The sequence below is a fragment of the Actinia tenebrosa genome, unplaced genomic scaffold, assembly GCF_029948245.1.
Source record: "Actinia tenebrosa isolate PJP-AT-01 unplaced genomic scaffold, QUT_ActTen_1.0 PGA_scaffold13__45_contigs__length_12533684, whole genome shotgun sequence".
Lineage (NCBI taxonomy): Eukaryota > Metazoa > Cnidaria > Anthozoa > Actiniaria > Actiniidae > Actinia > Actinia tenebrosa.
Window position 1 is genome coordinate 1,747,526 of NW_028292573.1, and position 25,555 is coordinate 1,773,080.

Here is a 25,555-nt window from a genome sequence, read left to right on the forward strand (position 1 = left end):
AATCCTTCCAACGCGGCGGCTATGACGTCTATTGCAAAAGAAGAATAATCGATGCGCTTTTGTCGGAGTAGAAACGGAGAAAGTTTAAAAATTTGTGTATGGCAAGCTGGGTTGAAAGACACGTCATATGAAAGAGGAAAAAGCAAAAATTTGTACAGATTCTACTTTTTAAATACTCAATCATGATTAATTTGTATGAAAATTTGTCTAGGTGACATTTGTTGGTAAAGTCGCACAATAAACAAAATACTTATGAAAACATACTCAAAGCTAAAAGGGACTCCAAAATGTAAACACGTTGCTCGACTGAGCTTCTAGAGGACTGAATCAAACACACAGCACCACGGCCTGTTAAACTTTGGCCGGACACTACACAGAACCTGACTAGGTCCTTAGAAGGACATGAAACAACCAGAATAATTACCTCGACAACTGCAAATGCCATGGCGTGTGTCTGTAGGCTTCGATAACATTACGGTAAAACCAAAGAAAAAATCCGTGTAGCACTGACACGTAATTTAGCATAAGGCCGAAAATTGCGATTTTTTCGCTTCAATAGGCAACTACCCACCTGGTGTACGCAAAGTGCTTCTCGCCTTGGTATCATGACTAAACATCATATTAAAACTCCACCCTTACTCGTTTTATGGCTGTTTTTTTATTGGTAAAAAATACTTAAAATTTTGATGTTTTTAATATATATTACCCAACATCTTAATATATTTATGGTTAGAATAAATTGTCAAACTTTCAATACATTTAGATATTTCCATGCTGACACTTTCGTACACACGTTGAATACTGCATGCATACTCTAAATGGTGCATTGTAAGAACGAAATGCATTTTGGGTCATGTAATATTGACTTAAGTGAAATAAATAATAATAGTTATATATTTTGTTTTTAGTGTATTCCATCCAAAAACAATATATTACCTACATATACCTGAGCAACTCGACGTATGTCTCATTACCTTTCGTGGCTGCATTATATATTTTGTCAGGAAATCTCTCCCGAAATGTTTATATTTTTCAATACATAAATTTAATTATTCTCTACTTTCACATCCCCATAATATTTTGCGTCTTTGGGGGGTAACCAGATGGTAAATACCCATTTATTTTGCTAAAGGCTGATCAGACAATGTTGACAATACCTTGTTTGGTATCCAAAGATAAAATGAAGAAGTAAAAAACAGAAATAGATAGAAGCTTGAAGACGTTTAAAGTAAATTTTAAATATTTTTTCGTAAGTCAATACATTTTCTGTAAGACCAAAACTCTTGATAATATCTGTACACGCAAAAATAACTTGGAATAAACTGATAATCCGTATTGTACAGATAAAAGCAGGTATAGTATAAATTCAATTAAGAAACCTTTCAATTTGGGACAGTTATTTGATTGGTTACCCCCCAAAGTCGCAAGGCATTATGGGGGTGTGAAAGTAGAGAATATAAAATTGATAGCATCATGTCATAGCGTACAAACACTAATAGTGTGCAACACTTTGTTCTATTTAGTAGTAAATAGTGCTAACTAAACAATAGAAAACAATAGGATTAGCATAATTTTGCAGTATTTAGTGGTATTTATGTAACATTATGTTATGTTATTTATGTTAGTGTTTGTGCTCTATCAATGCATTCTCTGAATCTCTTCCTTTTGATAGTTAGAGATATTATTTATTAATCGATCTTAACCTTCGCTTTTATAAATAGGAGAGCAATTTTTTATGTTTCATTCTTTTCATACTCAAGCGGTGAGCGACAAAAACTATTTTCTTGAAGAAAGGCTGTCGTACAAGGCTAAAATCTTATTATTCAGAAAGTTTAGGCTTGTTTGGAAGTGAAAGTGATGAAAGTGACCGATGAAAGTTGAATCAAAGTGTTAACCCAAAACAAACATTTTATTCGAAAATGAGGTTTAGGCCTTCATTTGGTTATTTCCCATTTATTTTCTATAAAAAAGCCTGGCAAAGCAACATTCTAACACCAATGCAACAATACATTTTTGTACAATTTAAAATACCGAAAAAGGTTTTGAATGTTAACCCAAAACGTAAATTGGGATCAAAACTCATACAAAAGTCTAGTTTTTGGCGCTTTTTGTCATTATATTGCTCACTATTGAAAAAAATTCCTCTTAATTGGAATGAGTACCTATCGGAAGCTAGAGATCCTAATGAACATAAATCAGCAGGAGCATCACCATTGTTTTTTTTCATTTTTTCAAAACCAACTCAAAAAGGCCTGGTCCGAAAATGCCAGAAAACCTTATTCATATGTAAAAACTTTCAACATGGTGATTAAAAGAATTCAATGTTAGAAAATCCCAAAACTAGTATATAAATATTTCGGAAAGCGTTGTCAGTCCGAGATCTGAAATGGGCGAAAAATACAAACACTTTTAATAAGATAACAGATCAGTCCCAACTCATTCAAAAGACGCTGATCGGCTGTGAATATACTATGATTTACAGCTAGTTGCTCGGCCTTAGATTTCAGATTTCAGATCTCCGGCCAACGTTTTTTGTAATAGGTGTATACATTTAACTGTCTGTTCAAATCCTTGATGTCATGCGATTTTTGAAAATTCATTCTATTTCATCGTATGTTGTTTTCCTATTTTCAAAGAAAGTCTCTATTGTTTCCAGTGATTCTCCTTTTGTTTCTGGGAGAAATATCAACACAAAAATGAATGACAGGAAACAACAACCAGCATAAAACCAATAAACTCCAGGAACAGTGAAGGCATCCTTCATGTGCACAAACAACCATGTTAAAAGAAATGCACTACTAAATGCTGCCATAGTTGCAATGCTACCTGCAATACCACGTGCACGGAGAGGAAAGATCTCTGACATGATTATCCAAGGCACTGGTCCCCAAGAAAGACTAAAAGTTATGTAGAAGATTAACAGACATGTTATTGCCAGCCATGATACTTGATGGGCAGGAACAGAGTGACTGAATCCAGAGTAATGAATTGTGGAATTTGTGGACAAAATTTCATTTGTTGATATTTGGAAGAAAATCCCAAGACCAATATGACAAGCACACATTCCTAAGGCCATTGATAATAACAAAGTTCTTCTTCCAATTCTGTCCATTATTCCACAGGCTACGATATTTGCAACAAACTGTGTGACTGCCACACTTATGGAAACCATCTTGCTATCTTTAAATCCAGCAGTAGCAAAGATCTCAGCACAGTTCATAACTACAACTATTGCACCACAGGTTTGTTGGAATACCATTAAGCACACACCAATAAATAATGGCTTTGTAATGGATGGTCTGCAGAATTCACTGCATGATATTTCATTATGCATATCTAGATATTAAAAAAAACAAAAGAAAAGTTTGATCAAAAGGATAGAAGGGTACTGTGTATAGTTCTCATATCAAATATAGTGTACAGTTAAGTAAATACTTAGGGAAATCAGTGCCAAGTGATTCATGATATTTAATCAAAGTATATATTAAAATTATTTTATTAGTTATTTGTCTTGGTGCAAAGTTTACTGATCTCAGACCATCTATCATTCCCTATAGAATAAGATTCCTTGTTTCAGTTGTATCCATATTCATGCACATTTTTTAAGCAAAGAAATGATACTTTTGGGAATGACAAGCAGTCATGGTAATGGACATATAGAATGTTGTATTAGTATGTCTGAGCATTTCTTTCCACAATGAAAAACGCAATGAACTCATTCTGAAATGACTGATCATACCGGTAAGAAACTTAATTGGCACTTGGAATAAACTTGTACCAGAATTAAACTCATTCCAGCATCATGTCAACAGCTTTACTAACCTATAGTTCTTTCTATTTCAAAGCACTCCTCTTCAATGTCAGCTTCAGGTCCTCGTAGCCACAGCAGAGTTTTTAAAGCAGCTGCTCTTTTGTTATGAGCCAGGTACCACCTCGGAGTTTCAACCATGAAAATCATCAATAGCACTAGTATGGCAGGCATTATAGCTCCACCAAGGGCTATATGACGCCAACCCATAAATACTCCAACTACATAGGACAGGAGGATTCCTATTGTGACTGCTAGTTGGTGGATTGTACCTAATGTCCCTCTTAAATGAGATGAGGATATTTCTGCAACATATACCTGGAAAAGATATAGAGACAACAAATAAAGCAATCATTGAGTTGTATTATTTATCCATTTCATGACCTAGATAAGCCCAAAGGTTGTTTAAGGGTATGAAAACATTGTCATTGTGTGTTACAGTAACACATACAGTGTAATTGCGTCTGACAATATGATTTATGCTGCTAAATGATTATGAAATGTGTCACCATGGTATAGAAGTGTGTGCCTACATGAAATTAAGCTCTGATTAAAAAAATTCAAGTAAAAGTTTAATTTGAATCACAATTTTTTGAACCCCAACATTAATCTAAGAAAAAAGAAACAATAAAAAACTTCCCAGAAAAATTAAAATCGGCACTGGTAATTAATATTTTGACTTTATTTTTAACAGGAATTCTAAATTACACATCTTTTTACGAATATATTAAGTGAAAAGAATCAAAAAATGTTGATGAATATTGGACTGCACCATAGTTAAAGGAGCGAATGGTTGGGAAACCTAATGTTCTATGTTTTTCGTTCGACTTTATTCATCGTTATATGACGTTGACCCTGCACAGAGAAGGAAACCTTGCTCCGTTTGTTGATAGTATTTGGGAATATAGACGTTTTTAACCCTAAAAAGCATTCTAAAATACTGATTACTTGTTAGTTACTTTATGGACTTCCTAAATATGTCGTGGAGAGGCTGCAACGCATTCAGAACTCTGCTGCTCGTGTTGTCACCTTCACCAGGAAATTTGACCACATCACTCCTGTGTTGGTTGACCTGCACTGGTTGCCAGTATACTACAGAGTAATTTTCAAGATGCTGTTGCTGACCTACAAGGCCTTACATGGCCTTGCCCCAACATATCTGTCTGATCTTCTGTGCTATCGTTCTTCTTCTTATGCTCTCCGATCTATCTCCAACAAACTTCTGGTTGAACCTAAAGCTAGGCGTACTACGTATGGTTTCAGGTCATTTTCCTTTGCTGCTCCCAGATTATGGAATAGGCTCCCTTTTGAGATTCGCTCTTGTACTACTGTTGCTTCCTTTAAAAGTAAGCTTAAAACTTATTTATTTACTTTATTCCTTAATAATAGGAAATATATTTAGATCTCTTTTGTTTGATTCATTTCCTGTTTTTATGCATATTGCCTTTAGGCTTTTAAGATAAGTTTTTCCTTTTATAATTAGATTTACTTATTAATATTTTAAATACGTAGCATTGTAAATATTGTAAATACATATATATAATTTATGCATATATTCCTGTTGTAAAGCGCCTTGGACTTGCTCATGGATATGAGCGCTATATAAATAAACTTTATTATTATTATTATTATTATATGATTAATATAAATTGTTTATTGAAAGGAAATTGCCTTTTTTCATGCTTTCTTATTCAGGGTTCCCAGCCATTTTAAAAATAAAAATTCCCTGACTTTTCTGTGACTTTTCCCTGACTAAATAACAGTTTTCACTGACCTTGTTGGGCCACAGGTAGCCCAAGCTTGGTTTCTGTGGTGTCCTTTTGGTGATTTTACCCGATCATTGAGAAATAGCCCTTCTTTCGCTCTGCGTGGTTATTTTTTGAATTTAGCCCGTTTTAAGATTTTTTTCCTCCATGCAGTTCAAAAGAAGTGCTATTTCTCAATGATCGGGTAAAATTTCGAGGCTTTATTTCACGTTTTAATGATTTTATTGAAATTTTTGATGAATCTCCATACATTTCCTTATAGCAGGACACCACAGAAACCAAGCTTGGGCTACCTGTGGTTGGGCCGCATGGACAAGCATGTGCCACCTACCTAACTTTTACCTAGGCCCCGCTCTTATCATATTACACAGGATACCCAACGTAATTAAATTGTCCGGCATAATGTGATATGATTTCGTTATTTGAAAAGATTTCAAATATCAGTCTATTCGAAAATTGCAAACAGTATGAGTATCACACGGATACTCATGGTTAACTTTAAACAAAATTCCCTGACTTTAGGTGAAAATTGCAATTTCCCTGAATAAATAAAAAATTCCCTGACTTTTCCCAGACTTTTCCCTGACTGTGTTTTTCCCTGACCTTTCCCTGACCCCTGGGAACCCTGTTATTTATCATCCAGTAACTTAACTGTATCTGTCCGGAAATATTTATTTGCATGGTTTATGGTCATAGAATGAAAGTTTTCACTTTCAAAATGTTCGTACATGAAAATAATAAGGAAATGAATATTTTCAGCCATACTTGCTTTGTTGCATTAATTGTGCAGGGTCAGTATCACATGATGGTACGGTTCAACATCAAACCCAAAACAATAGCTTTGTTCTATGGAGTTTCCAAACCATTCTGCTCCATTAACTATGTCTGCACTAAATCTGATTATAATAAACATTCTCCATAGAGAAAGTATAAGCAGAGCAATTTTCCAATACTGCCTTCACTGAGTTGATTCCATTAAAATCAAAAGTTTTGAAACTCTTAAAGTTCAAAAAATCAAGAATGTATTACAGAATAAAACCTCAACAAAATAACAAAGTACTAAATGAAGTAGTATATCTCAGAAACGGGTCTACATGATTGTATTAATCATATAAATCATATATTAAAATCAATATTGAATCATAAATAAATCAAATAAATGATAATAATAAATCATTAATAACATGCAATTAGTATATTACCAGCATATTATACTTACAGGGAAAGCAACACCTATCAAGCCACATCCAACTCCAGTAAAAAGCCTTCCTGTGTAAAGCATGGCTTGATTTTTGGCATATACAATCAGCAACCATCCTAGCTCATGTGGAATTGTGCTAAGCATTATGGTTGTTTTTCTCCCAAAGTAGTCTACAACAAATCCACCAAATAGGCAACCTAGCATGGCACCAAGGGTGACCAGTGACTGTACAGCAAATAAAATATTTCAAAATATCACTATGATAAATGAGCAAACATTGCTAAATTAGCTTTATTGCACAATACACTGTACAAGTATTTTAAAAACACTAAAAAGTGTACAACCATAATTTTTAATTGATGTTGATACTGACAAAAAGTATTAATTATAGTAACTAATATTCACTATCACTCAACAAGAACATTCATTACACAAAGACAAACACACAAGAGACCTTTAATTTGTGTATTCTTTACTCTTTCATTGGCATATAGACAGGGACCAACAATCAAATTGTAAAATGAATTAAGGTGGCTGACTACTTTGGTAAATAAGAAACAGAAAAAAAAGGAAACTTTTTTTGAAAAATGCAAAGAAAAATGTTTGTTTTTGAGATAATCAAAATAGAATGACAATATGCGTTTGTACAATTTTTTAAGAAAATAGCAAAAATCAAGCTCTGTACAGACAAGACTCTCCTGGATCGTGCACTGTGTTGCCCAATGTGCTAGTAAGCTGGAGCTTATTTAACACCTTATCTTTGTTATTTACCGCTTTTTGGGAGGAGGGGCTACTTTGGAACATTTTAGGTGTCTTTTTCTTTCAGAACTTCTGAACACTAATACTTTTTCTGGCATTGTATTTCTTCACAAGTGTATGCCTTTTACATGTGAATGTGTGTTTTTTTCATAAAAATGTACAACTTTTGTATATCTTTTAACCAGAGTGGAATGACACTCGATTAGTAAAACTGTATACATATGCAGTTTTGTAAAAGGAGAAAACAGTGTTTTTATTTCATTAATAGGGTCCATCTAAAATTACACTGACAACAACTACTGAACTTGACCCAAAACTCGTGGCATCTGCAAAAATAATGATAAGTCTTTCATTTATGTCCAATGTTTATCAGCTTCATTACTGTGTAGTATTTCACAACAAATTCATGCCTTTTTAAATAAAAAGACTGAAAAATTTTGATCGAAATTAAAATTGTTTTAATAATAAAAACTTTTGTAGATGATGGAAAAACGTTTTTTTGTTCAGGTTCTTCAGTATGCAACTTATGGTAAAAATTTAGCACAAAACAAACAGAACGATTTTTTACATGGTTCACAGGTAGCCCAAGCTTGGTTTCTGTGGTGTCCTGCTATAAGGAAATGTATGGAGATTCATCAAAAATTTCAATAAAATCATTGAAACGTGAAATAAAGCCTCGAAATTTTACCCGATCATTGAGAAATAGCACTTCTTTTGAACTGCGGGGTTATTTTTTGAATTTAGCCTGTTTTAAGATTTTTTCCCCCACCAGTAAGATATAAGAGAAGGTTGGAAACTCGAGTCCCAAAAGCGAACCATCACTGGTCTTTGAAACCTCGTACGTCTTCTAATTTTCTTTCCACCTCCAAATTTTAGTCATGACCCTTCTCTCACATCCCTATAGAACCGAGAAAGTCGCATTAGAGATTAATCTTTGCTTCTTTAAGCCATGAAATTTGCCTGTATTCACATACTACCTCGCTTGTTCTGACCCGTACTTGGAGCTCACTGTACACCAGTTCAACGGATTTCTTTCGGCAATCGACCCGAGGTCATGCCGGAAGTCTTCGTATCATAAATGCGAACTCGATTTGGATATCGTCTTTCTTCGAAATTATGGTGAGTGTATTTTTTAACGGCCTAAGATACAAAAGTATTTAGCTTATAATTTATAACTTTATAATCTTTCTTCGAAATTATGGTGAGTGTATTTTTTAACGGCCTAAGATACAAAAGTATTTCTTCTGGCGTGACCTTTGGACGGTTGCCGAAAGAAATCTGTTGACCTGGTGTACAATGAGCTCCAAGTATGTACGGGTCAGAACAAGCGAGATAGTATGTGAATACAGGCAAATTTCATGGCTTAAAGACGCAAAGATTAATCTCTAATGCGACTTTCTCGGTTCTATAGGGATGTGAGAGAAGGGTCATGACTAAAATTTGGCGCTGGAAAGAAAATTCAAAGATGTACGAGGTTTCAAAGACCCGTGATGGTTCACTTTTGGGACTCGAGTTTCCAACCTTCTCTTATTTCTTACTGGTGGGGGAAAAAATCTTAAAACAGGCTAAATTTAAAAAATAACCACGCAGAGCGAAAGAAGTGCTATTTCTCAATGATCGGGTAAAATTTTGAGGCTTGACATTTTTGATGAATCTCCATACATTTCCTTATAACAGGACACCACAGAAACCAATTGGGCTACCTGTGCATGCTTCTAATAAACAGAATCGTAAATTAAACTTTGAAAAATAATGGGATATTACATGTACCTGTTATTCCTGAAAACAACAAAAAAAGTATAGAGTTCCATACAAAATTTGAGGGTTTTGCCCTCTTGAAGTTCAAAACGTGTATGGTTCTTCAAGAAAATTGTGAAGATTATTCAGTGGTTTTTGAGTGCATGCACATTGTGGAATCAAATCGAACGTTCCAAAGTAGTCAGTCACTTTAATAATAAAAAAAAATGACAAGCCTATGTGGAGCCAATCAGAAATCGAACCTAGATAGAACAAGAAAGGTAATTTGACTCTGTTACTGTTTGTGTTAACAACTAGTAAATAGCCATTGTCATTTTCTTATTGGCATAAAAAGGTATGTTGAAAGGCTATTGATTTTTTGCAGATTTCTGATTGGTTCTACTACCCAAAGTTGGGATGTACATGCAGCGTATTGTATGTTTTCATTCTACATTTTGATTAGTTCTCGCTGTCTTGGTGGTCCCAGTTACAGTAGTTGAACTGTTAACCTTATTGGAAAAACAGTTTTTGAAATATTCTGAATTTGCAGTTAGGATCCATGAAATTTACAATTTTTAAACAAACATTTCCATGTAAACAAAAACCTTTATCAGTGTAACTGATAATGTTTTAAAAATATTTTGCTTTGAAAAATATGAAAATCTAATCAAGGTGAAATAAAGAAGAAAATCAGCAATCTCAAACTTGGGGGGGGGGGGGGGGGTGGGGGGTAGGGGGAGCGGTGACTTTAAAATATTAAATGTAAAATAATAAAGAAAATAGAAATGTTAAAAAAGGCTTAATGAGCTGTACAATAGCTGCTGGGATTAAGGAGGAAAAGTATATATAAATATTGAAGTATTTAAGCTTAACTTTTAATGGGCCTTTTCGTTTTGGTTGAAAGCATTGACCATTTTATAAATTCTCTAACTTAACTAGAATAAACTTACCGCAAACAAAGATCCCTGGCTTTCAGTGAGACGTACTTTATCGTTTGATTCCGTGGTAAGATCTGGTAGTGCAGGGGATGAGTAGCCCAAGCAGTAACCAAAGCACAAAGAGCCCACAGCAGCACATAAAGACGCCAACACGACATGGAATTCATGATTATTATTGTTTGACGATGAATTAGACACCTCCTCGGCGTTAACATTTAGAAACTTGGAACTACTTTGTAGAATAGGAATTTTTTCCCCGCCAGGAGTACATTTCACAAAGCATGATTGCTCCAGTTTGGCCATTCACGGATTCATTCAACAGTCTCCGTGAAAATAAAAATGATATTTTGCTATCAACGAACGTCAATTTGGAATTTTAAAGCCCTGTTCACTTTCTCTTTCTCCAAATTCAATCCAAAATATACGGTTTTTCGATGAATTACAAACCAATCCAGTCACTGCAAAGAAGCTTACTCACTTTTACACTTTGATCAGCTATCGTGAAGCTTTGCATTCAAACATAACAAAGTAAATGTCAAAGAGCACGAAAATCATTCAGGTACGTAAACATGGCGTCAAGTGATTCGACTCTCGTGACAAACATATGACGTCATACCTCATGACGTGATCATCCATTACATTAAAATAAAAATAAATTCAATAAGGACATGATTTAAGGACAAGACATTTTAATCTAACAGTTATGCGGTCAAAATGTCCTTCTCCTATACCTTTAACCTTTTAGAGTTGATAAATGTTTTTCAGTAAAAAATTATCAATGTTCCGTCGTTTTCTGCAAGGAACGCCTGTCATATTTATGTAAGATGCTCTCCACTTTAGTGCACGGAACCAACCCGTTGTACGCCCACAACAAACCCTCCTTTGATGACCTTGGGAAGAAGGTCAGTTTGTCGATCCCGGTACGGAAAAGAGGACACCGTAATTGAAAAATAATCATTACATAATAAAAACTGCCTGCCTGGGCCCAGTTAAATAGTGTTATATTCTTCCCCGGGCATTGTTATCCATGAGATGGTAATAAGGAATGGGGAGCAGCAGTAAGGGGGACTCGCGGTCACCATTCGGAATCGCCCGGGAATTACCCGTGTTTACGCACTAGCGTCCCCCGCGGGAATTACCCGTGTTCTGTTATATGTTGCGCGAAGATTTCCTTACTGCTGCTATGTTTGCGAAGGTTAAAATATTTGTGTCGCAAACGGAGGATAAAATATTCCTTAGATATAGATGGACACCATCAAAAGCATTAGTAACAAGACTGTGCGCCGACTGCGAACTCAGGTGCTGGACCGCTTAGACGCCGACTTTGCCTTCACGACATTTATGGAGGGAGATACAGACGAGACGATGGACGAGGAAAGAGCAGAAAGAATAATTGGCTTGATGCCCGAAGGTAATTACCGCCTGGAGTTGACGTTTATAAAGTATTTAGACGGCGAGTGGATAATAGAAAAGGGCAGGAATCCAATACGGGCGTCTGGCAAGAAGGACCTGTTCGTTTTAAACAAGGACTCGCGTCCTGGGGCGCTGGTGGGCATCGACATGTTGTTCTACGAAGTTGCTTACCCGGTCACCGTGGTTATTTACGGTGCGTATGAAATTAAGAACCCGGACGTTAAGAAGCTCAAACCAATGCGGCATCCGGGTAACTGCGTGGGTAAGTTAGTTAGAGAGTTCTTCGAGGATTCCTCTAGGGGAGGTAAGCTTACGTTGAAGAGAAGAGAAGCCATCAGGAAATGGGAGCATGCTACTCGTAGGGCAGGAGCCACCATTGAAAACATCAAGAAGTTAGAGGTTGCTTTAGAAAGGCGCATACACGTGAAAGACATCACCGACGGCTTCATCTACTCCGGGACGCACAAGTATGGGGGCCGGGGTGCGCCTATCGTAATTTACCAGCATAACGCACATGCGTGGAGGGAGTTAAGGTTCCCAAAGAAGAAGGAGACGCGCGTTTACAAGGAGTCGCCGCTTGCAGAACTAATGCACGAGAATTCTATTTGGTTAATGGATGCGGAGGGAAGTCAATTTATGACCCAAGACGGCACCTTGTATCGTCCTGAAGTGGAACAGCTGCGCATTCGAAGCACCTGCGAGACTTTAGGAGAAGACGTCTCTGACGAAGTGCTTAGCAGTCGCAGTTTGGACTTCTTAGCCGCAAAGAAAAGAAACGGGTGGAAATCCACACCGGAGGAGTTCAAAGATATAGCTAAAGCTTGTGTAGAACATGGTCACGGTGGTCTGTGGAACATGGAGTACGATGAAGACGAATACGTGTCGCTGGATATGAAACATTGTTACCCCGCAAGCTTCAAAGGCCTAGGAGATTGTAAGGAATATTACGACCGTTACGGACATCCAGATTCACAGTTCTTTCGTGTTGCGTTGGATGGTCACTACGACGCCCCAGCAACGGGGTTTGTACGGTTGACCACCTGGAAATTAGCAGCGGGCCTGCACCCCATAATCTATGCGTGGTACGGAAAGCACCTGCAGGAGAAAGAATGGATACCCATACCCCTATTGAAGTTCTTTGAAGAGCGCAAACTTTTAAAATACACAGCGCATGAAGCCATACTTTGTCACAGCGCCTTCACGCAATGGTTACCGGAGCATAACCCCACAGCGCGTGTGGTCATAGGTAAATTCACGCAGGGCGCTAAGGAGGGTGAAAAACATATGCAGCGACGCCTAATAACGGACGCCGGCGAGTTAAGCTTCCTCATAAAACGTGCGCATGACAAAGGAACGATGGTGTCTGTAGAGAAATGGGACTACCTTGTCGACGATAAACTACACGAACGGAATGCGCTGTGTTATTACCAGGACCATCGACCGCAGTATTACCATCTGCGTGCCAGCATGCTCGCATATGCGCACATTAACCTATTAGCGATGCTGTTAAGATTTGACAAAGAAGATATCCCCCGCGTAGCCACGGATTCCTTATACGTGAAACCGCACGTGTTGGAAAAGATGAAGGAATTCTACACTGCCGATGAACTTGCAGAAAGTGGCCAATGGCGCGTCAAAGATGAGGAGATAAGGTCTTGGAGGGCACGTGTAGAATATCACGGAGAACACACCCGCGGTTCCATTACGCCTACCAAAGAGCCTCTACCTTCAGTTGCGGACCCTATTTCCTACCAACGCTTCTCTTACCTCTATGGTACCGGCGGCAGCGGTAAAACTACGCGCGTGTTAGAACTCTTTCCTAAGATAAAGGTGCTAACGCCAACACATCGTTTGGAAAGAGAACTCTGCGAAATAGGTCACGACGCTCAAACGTACCACAGCTTCTTTCGTTGGAATGGCCAAAAGTGGGTACCAGAGGCCATCCATGACATACCTCCGGTGATACTTTGGGATGAGATTTGCACCGTGCCTTTGGAAATCCTGCAGGAGTTCGTAGAGTTCCTTCGCGGGAAATGTCTAGTAATATTCGCAGGAGATCCCTGCCAGCCTCCTCCAATAGCCGGAGAAATGCCCCACGAATGGCTAAAGGGGTTCGTAGACCATGCGGAGGAAATTAACACCGACTACCGCAGTAAGGATCAAATAAGAAACCTGAAAGCGGAATTGAGGGGCCTCAGTGACGCCGAGCAATGCAAAACACTGCGCAAACGCGTACGAGCGAAGAAATACGAGGACTTTCTATACGCCTGGCACCCTAAGGATCTGGTGCTAAGTAGTAAGCGCGCGGCACAGTCTCGCATACAAAAGGATTTGCTAAATATACACCGAGAGCGCTTCCCTACGCATCCCGTACCTATTTGCTACAAACCCCACGACACCGGCATGCAAAAAAGAGACGTCTGGGTACCTGGTACCGACATCCAACTGCAGAACGCAGTAACGCATGATAAAGCCTGGGTACCCATAGAAAAGGTGGAAAAAATAACCTCCCACCCAGACTGGCGCTTGGGCTATTGCATGACAGTCCACAGCGCGCAAGGGCTTACCATAAAAGAAACCTTATGGATCATAGACCAGCGGCTGTGTTGGAGCAACCTTATCTACACCGCCGTAAGCCGTGTGGAGTATGCCAAACAGTTAAAAAGAGCCTGGGGGCCGCAATTGCGTTACGACCGCACCCCAGAAGACGTAGCTAAGGAGAATATCGCCAAGAAACTCCTTCGCTACAAAAGACACGACGAAGAAAAGAGTACGGATCCCCGCTATGCGGGGGTCAAATTCGACCTATGCGTGGACGACGTCTATAAGAAAGGGGCAAGGTGTGCCAAGTGTAACATACCGCTACTATGGAGGTTTGATCCGAATGACGATCAGCAGTTCTCCGTGGATCGCATAAATAACAAACGCGGCCATTGCAGAGGCAACGTAAGGCTGACATGCCTAGAGTGCAATCGGGCGCGTGGTGCTGCGCTACTCTGAGTCTTTGGGAACTATGAGCAGCTCTTCCTTGACGAATCCGCGACTTGGGCCATTTAGGTAATACAACACGGGTTGCCCTTCCTTGGTGACGGACTTTGAAATCTCATACGTTTCCAAAGACCAGTTAGGATCCGTGGCTCTCTTGCTGCCTACCTTCGAGTTCCCCCGGCTGATAGAGGTATCTGACCACTATGTTGCGGGGGAGCTTTTTTTCCTTCAGTCCGACCGCCCTTGAACTTCTGACGTAGGACTTGTGTTCCACGTGTTTCTTTTTTATGGCATCCCTGGGTTTTATTCCCGTAGCCCTGGCCGCCTCGTTGTTCAAGGCCGCGACGACCTGGGGGAGCCTCTGGGTCCATTCCCTGTTGCGTTTGGAGGGATCTTCCAGCTCTTTCCAATACTGGTATCCAAAGAGACGCTCGGCCAGGGTCTTATTGAATCTTTCAACGATGCTCTGACCCCTGTGGTACTCAGCTTCGGCTCTCCTAATCTTAGTGCTGTGGTCTTTCAGGGTCTTGGTAACCACGCCCATGAACTCTGTCCCCGCATCCACTTGCAGCAGCTTAGGCCATTTCAAAACGCGCTTATAAATCCTACCTAGGGCTTCTGCGACTTCCCCAGAATCCTTGCTGGTTATGGGTTCGGCGTCCTTGTATCTGCTTGCGATATCGACTACGGTCAAAGCGTACCTATAGGTCTTTCTTCTCACCTTGTCGTGCGGTAAGAAAAGCAAATCCGCCTGATGAACTTCATTGGGGGTATTTACGGTGAAGCTGGGCCTGGGAATGTACTTGGGCACGGGAAGATAAACCTGCCAGAGGGTTTGTTTTCTTAACCAATTCTTAGCCGTTTCTTCTGATACCCTGGCCGCGGTCGCAAGTTTCTTGATGGCCGACGCTCCTTTCCAATAGCCTTCAGGCCCATAGTAAATCCTTTTGAGTTTGTCCTCTACGCGGCCCATTATATGAATAGAATCGCGCTTCGCTTGATTCAAGCGAAGGATAAAACAAGATTGATCTTGCGTCCGTTGAAATCCACCGTCTTTCCGTCCACTTTGATGGTGATGTTTATGCTTTCTACCAAATTGGACAAATCATAGCTCAAAGAAATGGGAGTGTATTCTTCTGAGTCAAATGGATTACCTTTGGGTAGAAACTTGGACATAAGAGAAGACTTTTCTCCATTGTTGTAACTATGAACCAAGTCGCAATAGACTTCATAAGAGGATGCGACTTTCCATTTCACAGGTATGGCTGTGTCGGTAATTGTCTTGCCCGAGGCACATAATAAAGATCCCAATGGGTCAAGCTTTCCAAAAGTTACTGAATAGTTTGGCATATTATGCTTTGAGGGTCATTTCGTGCGGCAATCCTGTGGTGAGCGTATAACCGTGTTTTGCTAATTCCTTAGCAAGGGTGATTGGTGTGTAATGTCCATCGGGCAGCAATACGCCTTGATAATTGCCGCCGCCTTTATGCTCAGTGATCAAGGCATTGACTAAATTATACCAAGAATTGTACAAAGAGCAACTACCCAGCCTAACCTTATGGGCTTTAATGGGGGGATTCAAATAAGTGGTAAAGTTATTTTTATCGCTTTCCAAAAAGACGATCATATATTACAGGGGACAAGTCCCCTTCTAGTGATCTGAGCGCAGCTCAGAGCAGATACGCCAAAGCTACGCCTCCTGCCAGCCCTGCGACTCCTACGAAGACCAGCTCGCTATCTTTTTGTTTCTTAGAAGGCTGGTAGTAATTCTTAAACTGAGGCTTTCTTAACCCCGTTGATGCCGCGGGGTGTGCTTGCGCATAAAGTTTGAAGGCGTAGTCTGTGTTTTCAAAGTTCTTATCCGCCTGCATTTTGTCTTGGTAGTTCTTGTCCAACCAATCCCTGTAAGCTTGTCTTTTTTCATTCCAAGCTGCCACGTCCCTTTGATATTTCTCCAGCGCTAAGTCGTGTCTCTTCCTTTCGGCGGCCAAATCTCCGCTGCGATCACCTCTAACTAACCTATCCAAATATTGACCGCCATAATTAGCTCCAGTGAATGCTAAGGCTGCAATAACTCCACCTGCGACCACGCTAGCCATTATATATTAGAAAATCACACCGTTGGCAGGTACTTTTCCTTCCGTAGGTAATCCTTTACCATGATAGCCCCGCCTACGGCAGCGGTCATCTTAGCAAAATTAGCGAAGCTCTTGCTTGGGTCTTCAGTAAAGTCTTCTTTGAGCACTTTCTTACCTACCCAACCAATACCCGCAACGATGGAAGTAATGATAGCTGCTTCTTCAACAGTTTTCAACAACGCGGTCGACATTATATTACAAAGCGAGAAGGAATTCTAGGTCGCCACGGGTGATAATTCTACTCCATTTCAGGGATCTTACTTCTCTTAGGGGGCTCCGTAGGCGTGTAATGCTCTGGCTCCAACTTTACTTTTGGCTTTGCTGCCCGCCATTGTAAGTAAAGGCTACCTGCTGCTATGATGACTCCTAACGCGCCGATGACGTACCCAGGATTAATAAAGGATTCCTCTTCTTTTTCCTCCACCTTTTCTTCTTTCTTTGCTTTGTTCTTCCTGTTCATCTCCGCGAGCTTCTTACCGGCAGCGACTCTGCCTGGAGATTTAACCTTGGTAATCTTTTGCTCCTCTTGGGGCTGCTCTACCTTCGACTCTGGTTCACTCATTTATATCTAAGGACTTGAAGGACTTGATAAGTACTTGACTAAGTACTTAAGGACGACTTGGAAATAACCTGGGCGCAACCTGACCAAGTACTTAAGGACGACTTGACTAAGTACTTGAGGATGACTTAAGTAAGTACTTAAGAAGTACTTGAGGCGACTTGATCAGGTACCTCAGCAAGTGCTGCCTGGAAGACCTTTTCGACTTCTCTGTCCTTCTTGAAGTCCTTCCAAGAGGCACCAAAGGTGCCCGCAAGTTCCTTCAAGTCGACGTGCTGAGCTACGTGAAGTGCCGCAGAGGCGACTGCCATTAACTTACCGCACTTCAAAGACAACCACCCGCAGGTTATCTTAAGTTCTTGGGCGATGACATAGTCCTCGCTTATATCCTTCCGCAGTTGCTCCACGTCGTCTATGGGCAGCGCAAGTCCGAGAAGCTTGGTGGCCAGCTTAATGGCTGAGTCTGCTACGGCGTCCGTGGTCTTACTTGCAAGGGCAGCCTCGTACCTCTTATGGAATTTCTTGACTTCCTCTTCCGACAACTTATTAACCTGCTCATGGGTAAGTTCCTTGCCTATCATTTCTTTGCACTTCCCAGATGACACAAGGATGTTGAGTTGTTCCTTAAGGTTACTTTCGTCTAACTGCGCGGGGACTTCATCTAAGAGCTGCTCAATGTCCATATACATTAGGAATCAAAGACTTTAAAGATCGCAGATCTTTATGGAATACGGAAACCTCAAAGAGAAGATCATTTTGGAATGTTGGTGCGTCTTTAAATGCCGCATGTATTCGTGTAACTGTTCCTTGCTTATCTCACCGCCGTAGTCAGAGAGAATGGTTTCCAGATCACTACGGCTCGGAGTATAAAATACGACCAGTGAGCCTATGTTTTCCCTAAAAGGCTTAGAGACGCTGGTAAGCTGCTGCGAGAGCAACCAAACGCTAATATTGTCGTGTCTGCCGCTAAAGGCAAGCTTCACCAACTCCGAAGTGCGTCTTTTTACGTCGTCCCCGCAGGCGATGTCATCCAATATAAGGAGTGTCTGTGTATTCTTGGGGAATTGTTTGTGCCAAAACTTCAAATGGCTGGATAACTCATTAGGGTCCAAAATATCCACAAAGAAGTCGTCATCTTTCACTCCTATGCCTTCCCAGGTGCGGTTATTCACGTAGGTGGGGCATAATAACACTATGTAGTCGAAGCGGTATCTAAAGGGTCCTAATAGCTGCTCCACTACAAATTGGGTCTTTCCGCAGCCGGTGGGTCCTACTATCAGAGCATTGCAGGGAATATGGTTCGGATCCATTATATATACGATGGACCCAGTGGACGCAGTAAGAAGGATTGCCGGCGACGCAAAAGATAAAAGAGACACCATAGAAATGCAAAGGGAAGAGATCGATCGGTTAAAAGAGCGCGTGCAGGAATTGTACGATGAAATGTGCGGTCTGAAGCGCGCAGAACGGTTTGGTGCGCTTTTGACGATGGCCGGTTGGGCAAAAGAAAGCGTGCAGGACTTTATTAAGTATCCCTTATAAGGGTTAATAAATTCTTATTATATAATGAAGTGTAAGGATTGCGACAGGGAGTTCAGTAGCAAACAGGCTTTGCAATATCACCAAAAAAAGAAGGTATGTTTTAAAGAGGTGGATAACGTCACCACCTGTGGCACTTGCAGCCGGCAGTTTAGCAGCAAACAGGCGCTGCGATATCACGTGGAAGGAAGGGTGTGTTTGAAGTCTAAGGAAAGACGCTGTGCTGATTGCAATCGGCTATTTAGCACGCCCAAAATGTTGCAATACCACCAAGAAAATAGGGTGTGTTTAAAGGATGTGTGTGCGCGCTGTGGGGAGCCCTTAACCGACGCATGGCATCAACATAGATGTCGTGGTAATTATGATTTGGACGTCGTATGCGAGGAGCATGGTGATATCGCTGCGAGATGTTGCCCAGCGGAAACCATAAGGAAGTTAACTCTTCGTAAGAAAGAAATAGACCAACGCTTTACGGAGTTCGACCGCGCCGAAGGTACGCGCTGGGAGAACGCAGAGTATTGGAGTGCGCCCTGTGACGCGTGTGGCGGCTTAAGGAAAGGAGATGATCATATCTGGCAGTGCCTGTGCCCGCAGCATTGTCCCCGCGGTTTTAAGGAGTACTTGGATCGTTTTGATGATTGGCATGCTCAAAACATGGAGGTAAGGAAAGCCCGTAAGTAAAGTAGGGTTTGCGCAAAGAGTCTCAAAACACACTCTTATATTTATTAATATTCTTTGATTGTTTATTAAGAATAAAAGAAGAAACATTAATAAATATAAGGACCCTTTTTGGAGAAGGTATGCAGAACTCAATAAGAAAAGAAGAAACATTAATAAATATAAGGACCCTTTTTAAAGGTATATGCTAGCCTACGCAGCCGCCTTTCTGGGAGGCATTCTAATTACCCTTTCCATATATGGACTGTATTACTTGCGAACTACCTGCCGACTGCATTACGCCCCCAAAACCGCGTAAAAAATACACCTGCCTTCATTGCAACAGGGTAATCTCCGAAGGATCCTTTGTGGGGCATTGGTGCTCCGCGGATCCTAAAGCGCAGCGGGCGCTTAACTACAAAGAGGAGATGGAGTGACTCTTCTTTCAATGTCAAACTTCCATCGGCCATTTACCTTACCATAGCTGCGTAAGTGGGTGAATTCCTCGCCCTGAATTACGTACCGCACGCAATCCGGCGCCCAAAGGGAATATTCCTTGCCTTCTAAGTCTTTGAGGACTAACCGTAAACGGTCGATGTCTTCGAAGACGACGTAATGTTTTATTTCGTATGCTTTACCGTGGACAAGATCACGCCAGTGAGTCAAGCTGAGCTTCATTATACCTATGGAATATCTTTAGGTGCGTTTTCAAAGTGGCGTAGGACTTAAACCGCTTTACGCAGCCCTTACAGGGAATACGAATGCCATCCGCGTAATCCATCAGGGCACGGCAGATAATGTCGTAATCGTTGCTAACCATCGTTAGGTAACCATTTACGTCAAGCTGTGAGATTTTCTTAGATTGCTTCGCGGATAAGACGCCGTTTCCTTTTGGGGTTTTCAACTCAATACACAACCCGCGGTATTTCTTATGCGCATTTAGGATTAAAAGGTCGGGTTGACCGGCTTGGTAGCCTTTTCGCCAGCAGGTTATTCGCTTGCTGTCTGAATCTTGAAGTTCGCCAAGACCCGGCGCTATGATGAAATCGGGGTAAAACCTACGTGTGTAGTCGACGACCTTCGCGTGTAGGTCGGCTTCATTTTCGATCTTGAATACTAACTTGTTTGGGCCGCCAAACCGCCTTTCTATTGCATATTTACCCGTTTTCCTTAGCGCGGGTAGGACTTCCTCAAAGACCCAATCACGAAACTCCACAGCTTTGGGTAGTTTGGAGCTAAATATCAGTTCGTACAAACCAGGTTCGGATATAAACACGGCATTTGGTTGCGTAGTAAAGGAGCGGTGATTCGCAGCCCCTTGTAGATCAACCCATTTTTTCTGGTATTTCTCAGATACGTGTGCTCTAATTGCATCTCTAGGGCGCTCATAGCCCAACGCCAAAGCCACCTCCTTTGCTTTGAAGTACAAAGTTTCGCCTTGCACTATGCATTGCAGTTTGGTGTCGTTGTTTTCAAATACGCGAAGCATTGTATATTTAAGAAATATTTTAACATTAATATGCAACGCTCTTTAGCTGATTCATTTCTACGCTCAGTTGCGCGTCAGACACGACGAAGACGTAGCAGTTTATCCTATCACCGTCGCCCGCACTGGCGTTCTTGGTGCGTTTGATCTCCAATGTTATGCCATCCTGCGTATTTACTAGACGTAAACCCTGGCCATGTAGGTCTTCGTCGTTAATGGTGCGCATGTCAATCCACAGCGCATATTTATCATTAAAGAATTCCTCGGGGCTAATTTGGTCGCCAAACTTGCGCATTGCCTCCCTGTACACGTCTGCGGGCTTTATCCCCTGGGAGTAGACCTTGTTTGGGACTCCGTTGATATTCACGCCGACGTTAGTAATGTTGGGGTTATGAAAGGCTTCGGAGTCGCGCTTACCAGCCTCGTAGGGTTTGGCAAACACCAGCATTAGCCCCGTGAGACTTCTTCGGGGGAGGTTAATGCTTTGGTTGATAACCTCATCCGTCTTATCCAAGAAGCTAAACGTCTTATACATTACTACGTGGTCGTAAAGGAATGCCTTGCCAGAGCTGTACTCCATGCCAGCGCTACGGGCCAGCTCTTCGCTGTACACCGTTTCGTACTGTAGCTCTAAGTTGGTAATAGAGTATGGGGTTGTTGTGGTAAGTGCAGTGCTTAGCCCACCAATGATGTTATTAGCATCTGCTAAAGTTACTTCAAACTGTAGCTCGGATAACTGTCTTGGGTAATACACACCGTGATTCGTGATTACTTCAAAGTCCAGTGGTATGACATACTTGCTACCATAGGCGGTCTTTATTCGCTTTGCGTCTGCCACTGCGGTTTCTCCGCTGCCGTCAGTAGGTTGCGTTTTCGTAGGTGTGCGGACCTTACGTAGAATGACACTACCAATTCCTTGTTCTATCCTTTGCGCGCGGTCAAATGCCGTTAACCATAGATCCTTATAGGTGGTATACAGATCGTACCTATTTAAGTCCAGCAAGGATTCCCCGGCGAACTTTACGCGCATCTTAGAAACGATGTTGCGACCCACGTTGTTAACGATAATCCTTTCATCTGTGGGGCTTGACTGCACCGCTAGGTCAAACCTCAAAGCCAAGGTGCCAGGAACTAAGACTAGGTTATCCGTTAGGCGGGGCACGCCTACGTACAGGGTTTCCCCTGGCTTAGCGCTGCTGTGGGTAAAGGTGACCCGGTGAAAGGTGCGTTCTGCTTTCAGTCCGCCAACCTGCTTAGGTAATACGTTGGGATTTAACTTTGAGCTTATCATATATAATGGAAGTAGAAGGAACAGACCCCGACTTCGATCCCACCACTGAGGAAGGTCAGGCTGACATTAACGACGGTGATGAAGAACCGCTGCTTCCCACCCAACAAGTCGACGATTCCCTAAGGGATAGGATTGCAAAGGCCCTAAGACATCCCAAAGCACGCGAGTACACGTTTCCGCGTGAGCACATAGAGCTTCAAAACATGGGCGAGCCGGAAGCAGCCGCGCGGGAAACCGTAGAGTGGGCAAAGCAGGAGCTAGAGCTGCGCTACGACAACTTTGATGCTGACGACGTAAAGCTCACGGAAAAGGGAAACAAAGTCCTCATAAGCGTCCAAGACTTAAGATTTCCCGACAAAGACCGCTGGACAAAACCGCAAAACCTCTTTGATGAGGAGGGCAACGTTAGGGGTGACGTCTTGAGATTAAGAGGCTTTCAGCGTGCTACTAGAAGCCTGTTAGAAAGGCTGCACAACTTAACCGAAAGGACCAACGCGGAAAAACGTGCCGCGGATCTGCAAAGGGAGTTAAGAGAAAAAGATGTAGAATATGCAAAGCAAGGTCAGCTACTTGCCGATGCTGAAAAGAAGTCCGCCCATCAAGATGAAAGAATAAAAGAAATAGGAAATCAGGTGGATCAGGCCCTGCGCGAATTAGACAAAGCACGGGAGGACTTAGGAGAAGCCCAAAGCTCTGGCGCCTCAGTGGAAGCACTGCGGGAAACGTTGGAAGAAAGGGAGGAGGAATACATGAAGCAAAACCAGCGGCTTGCCGACGCGCATAGGAGGGAAGTCGAATTTAAAAATCAAGAAATAAGGGAGCTGGTAGACCAAAGAACCCAAATTCGACGCGAAAGAAATCAAACTCAAAGGGCTCTTAACCTCGCCCTGCAAGAGTTGGATCTAATTAAAGACGATACCGATAACCTACAAACCACCATAGCCGGCTCTTTAGTGGAACGGCGACGGTTAATGGCTGAAATTAACACCAAGGAGGAACAAATCCGGCAAAGAGATCAGGCCATTGAGGACCTGGAGGGGCAAATAGAGCGGCAGCAAGAAGTAATCGAGGACCAAACTCGTACCGAGGAAGAAAGGGAGGCAGCCCAAAAGGAAGTAGAAACACTTGAAATACGCCTTGCGGAATTACGAGCTCAAAAGGAAAAGCTGGAAAAGGAGCTGGGGCTTACCACCAAGGAAAAGGTAAAAAGAGCTCTGGTGAAGTATGGTATTCCGCTGGCATTTGCGGTTGCTATTAGCACCGCAGTAGGAGTTATCCTATCCGCGCTTAAGGCTACGGGCGCGGGCGTAAGCAAGTTAGGTAAGGGACTAACGGACTTGGGAAAAAAGATGGCAGCCGGTCTTCCTGGGCTGCTGGGTTCGGTTGTTTCCTTGGCACTTAGGGCCGGCGGAGAACTGCTAAAGTTTGTGGGGAATAACATTTGGATCTTGGTCGTCGCTATTGGAGTGGTCCTTTTGAAGAAGATGCGGGGTTGATCTTATCCTTGTGTATTACTGGCGGCTTATAATCGTCGTCGGGTGCACGGGTTGTTCTCGACTGGGGATAAGTAAAGATAGTATTCGCACCGCCTTGATAATGCGGAACTAGCGGTATGGCAGTCATAGTAGAAATGGTCTTATGATTAAAAGTAGAATCGCTTGGCGCAGCTGATTGTGAAATAACAGCGTTTATCTTAACTTCGACATTAACGTTAGATGTTGCGTCAGTATTGATCTGAAGCTTTGCGTATTGACAATTAGCTACCATGTGAAAGGTTATTGGTACTATATCGTCTAGACTATTTGGCGGTTCATATGAAAAATGAGCTGACCGTCTAGTATTTTTCAGTGTTCTGTATGGTAACAATGGATCGTTATTCTCATCTACTACTCTAAATCCAATACCATATTCCTCCCTTACGCTAATACAAATTGTGCACATAATCAATCCCAACCCACCAACCTTCACCCACAATTCCGTGTCAACCCAATTAGCATTACGCAAGTATCTATCTTCCTCCAGAAAATAAAGGAATGAATCCTCCTTAGTATGTGGGTTCATATATACCAGCAAATAAATTTGCTTCTAGAGACTCATTACCGTAAGAGTGCAAATGGTTGCGTGGTTATATTTTTCATCTCTCTGATTTTCTATGCTATTTATGCAAACGCTCCCGGTGTCATCTACGCGCATTTGCAGCTTTACCTTCCCATGGCAATCGGCGACCATATGAAAAGTCCAAACCGATAAATTCTCAGCGCTGTCGGTGTTCGGCTCTACGGAGAAATGCACAGGCTCCCTGTTGTTTGTCTTCGCGCGCATAGGCTGCAGTACGCCATTCTAATCCAGGAACCTAAAGCCGACGTTGGCGTGACTACTCGCGCCCATGCAAATACTACAAAGGATTAACTTCTTTCCCGAGTAGTTCAAATTCACGGACATACCCGTGACATCAACCCAAGATGCCTGGGTGTATTTTTTCTCGCCTGTGTAAGTCGTATAGACACAATCTACTCCAGCTACGTAGGGGTTGTTCATCGCCATATATAATAGCTCAGACCAATGCTTGCGACTGTTAAGCCGGCTTTTAGTAAGTTATGGTCATATTCCTCTTCTTTTTTAGGCGCTCGGTATACTTCTTTTGTTAGCTGCACTTTCTTAGGTGGTTGCGTATGGTGCACTTTTTTAGGCTGTTCAACAAAGTGCCTTCTAATAGTGTCAGAGTTCACGTCGTTCACCCCAAACTTCATGTCCGTAGTAGCTCGCTGCAGTTTATTGTTGTATCCTACTACAGAGCCAGTATTTATAGATAAATTACTAGGCATTAACCAACAACCCGGGGCTACTGCATAGTCCAACCTCGCCTTAGAATTTTGTATGGCTAGTTGGTAACGCTGTACGCCCTTGCTAATGTCGCCCTCCAAGATCGAACTTTCGAATAAGACCAAGGCTTCGGCTCGCGTCTCTTCTGCGGCGCCGGTATTTCCAATTATATTTGATCGGGTATTTACTTGGGCTCCAAGGATAGAATACACGTAAGCTTCTATGCTGCGGTTCAAACGGGCAAGGCCGGCTTTGGTTAGTCCTTTACCTTCTGGGGGTATGAAATTAAGATATTGCTTCGTTTGCTCGTCGTTGGTAATCTTAATAATCAGTGGATTGGCCCCTGCATACTTACCACCCTCGTCTTTGAACAGAGGTCCGTCTCTAACTTCCTTAGTGGTCTTAGCATTTGGTTCAAAGAAGGTGCTACTGTCGTGAGTTTCTTTGTGATA

The 25,555-nt window shown here is 41.8% G+C and overlaps 1 protein-coding gene across 1 annotated transcript; it reads right to left on the reverse strand.

Moving 5' to 3' along the window:
- Positions 1-655: 655 nt before the first annotated feature.
- Positions 656-10,783, reverse strand: LOC116308581 (solute carrier family 2, facilitated glucose transporter member 8). The gene is made up of 4 exons (XM_031719044.2): positions 10,222-10,783; positions 6,794-7,000; positions 3,823-4,126; positions 656-3,336 (listed from the first exon to the last, which is right to left on the reverse strand). Exons 1-4 carry the CDS (start codon positions 10,510-10,512, stop codon positions 2,597-2,599), a joined length of 1,542 nt encoding a protein of 513 aa, XP_031574904.1. The 5' UTR covers positions 10,513-10,783; the 3' UTR covers positions 656-2,596.
- Between the last annotated feature and the right edge of the window lie 14,772 nt (positions 10,784-25,555).

What these genes read in the sequence shown, in the direction of transcription:
- LOC116308581 (XM_031719044.2), bottom strand. Translation starts at nt 10,512, where the DNA reads ATGGCCAAACTGGAGCAATCATGCTTTGTGAAATGTACTCCTGGCGGG. An exon ending in GCCAGGGATCTTTGTTTGCG is followed by an intron (nt 7,001 to 10,221) that starts GTAAGTTTATTC and finishes TTTGCTGTACAG; the next exon opens with TCACTGGTCACCCTTGGTGC. An exon ending in TGATAGGTGTTGCTTTCCCT is followed by an intron (nt 4,127 to 6,793) that starts GTAAGTATAATA and finishes TATCTTTTCCAG; the next exon opens with GTATATGTTGCAGAAATATC.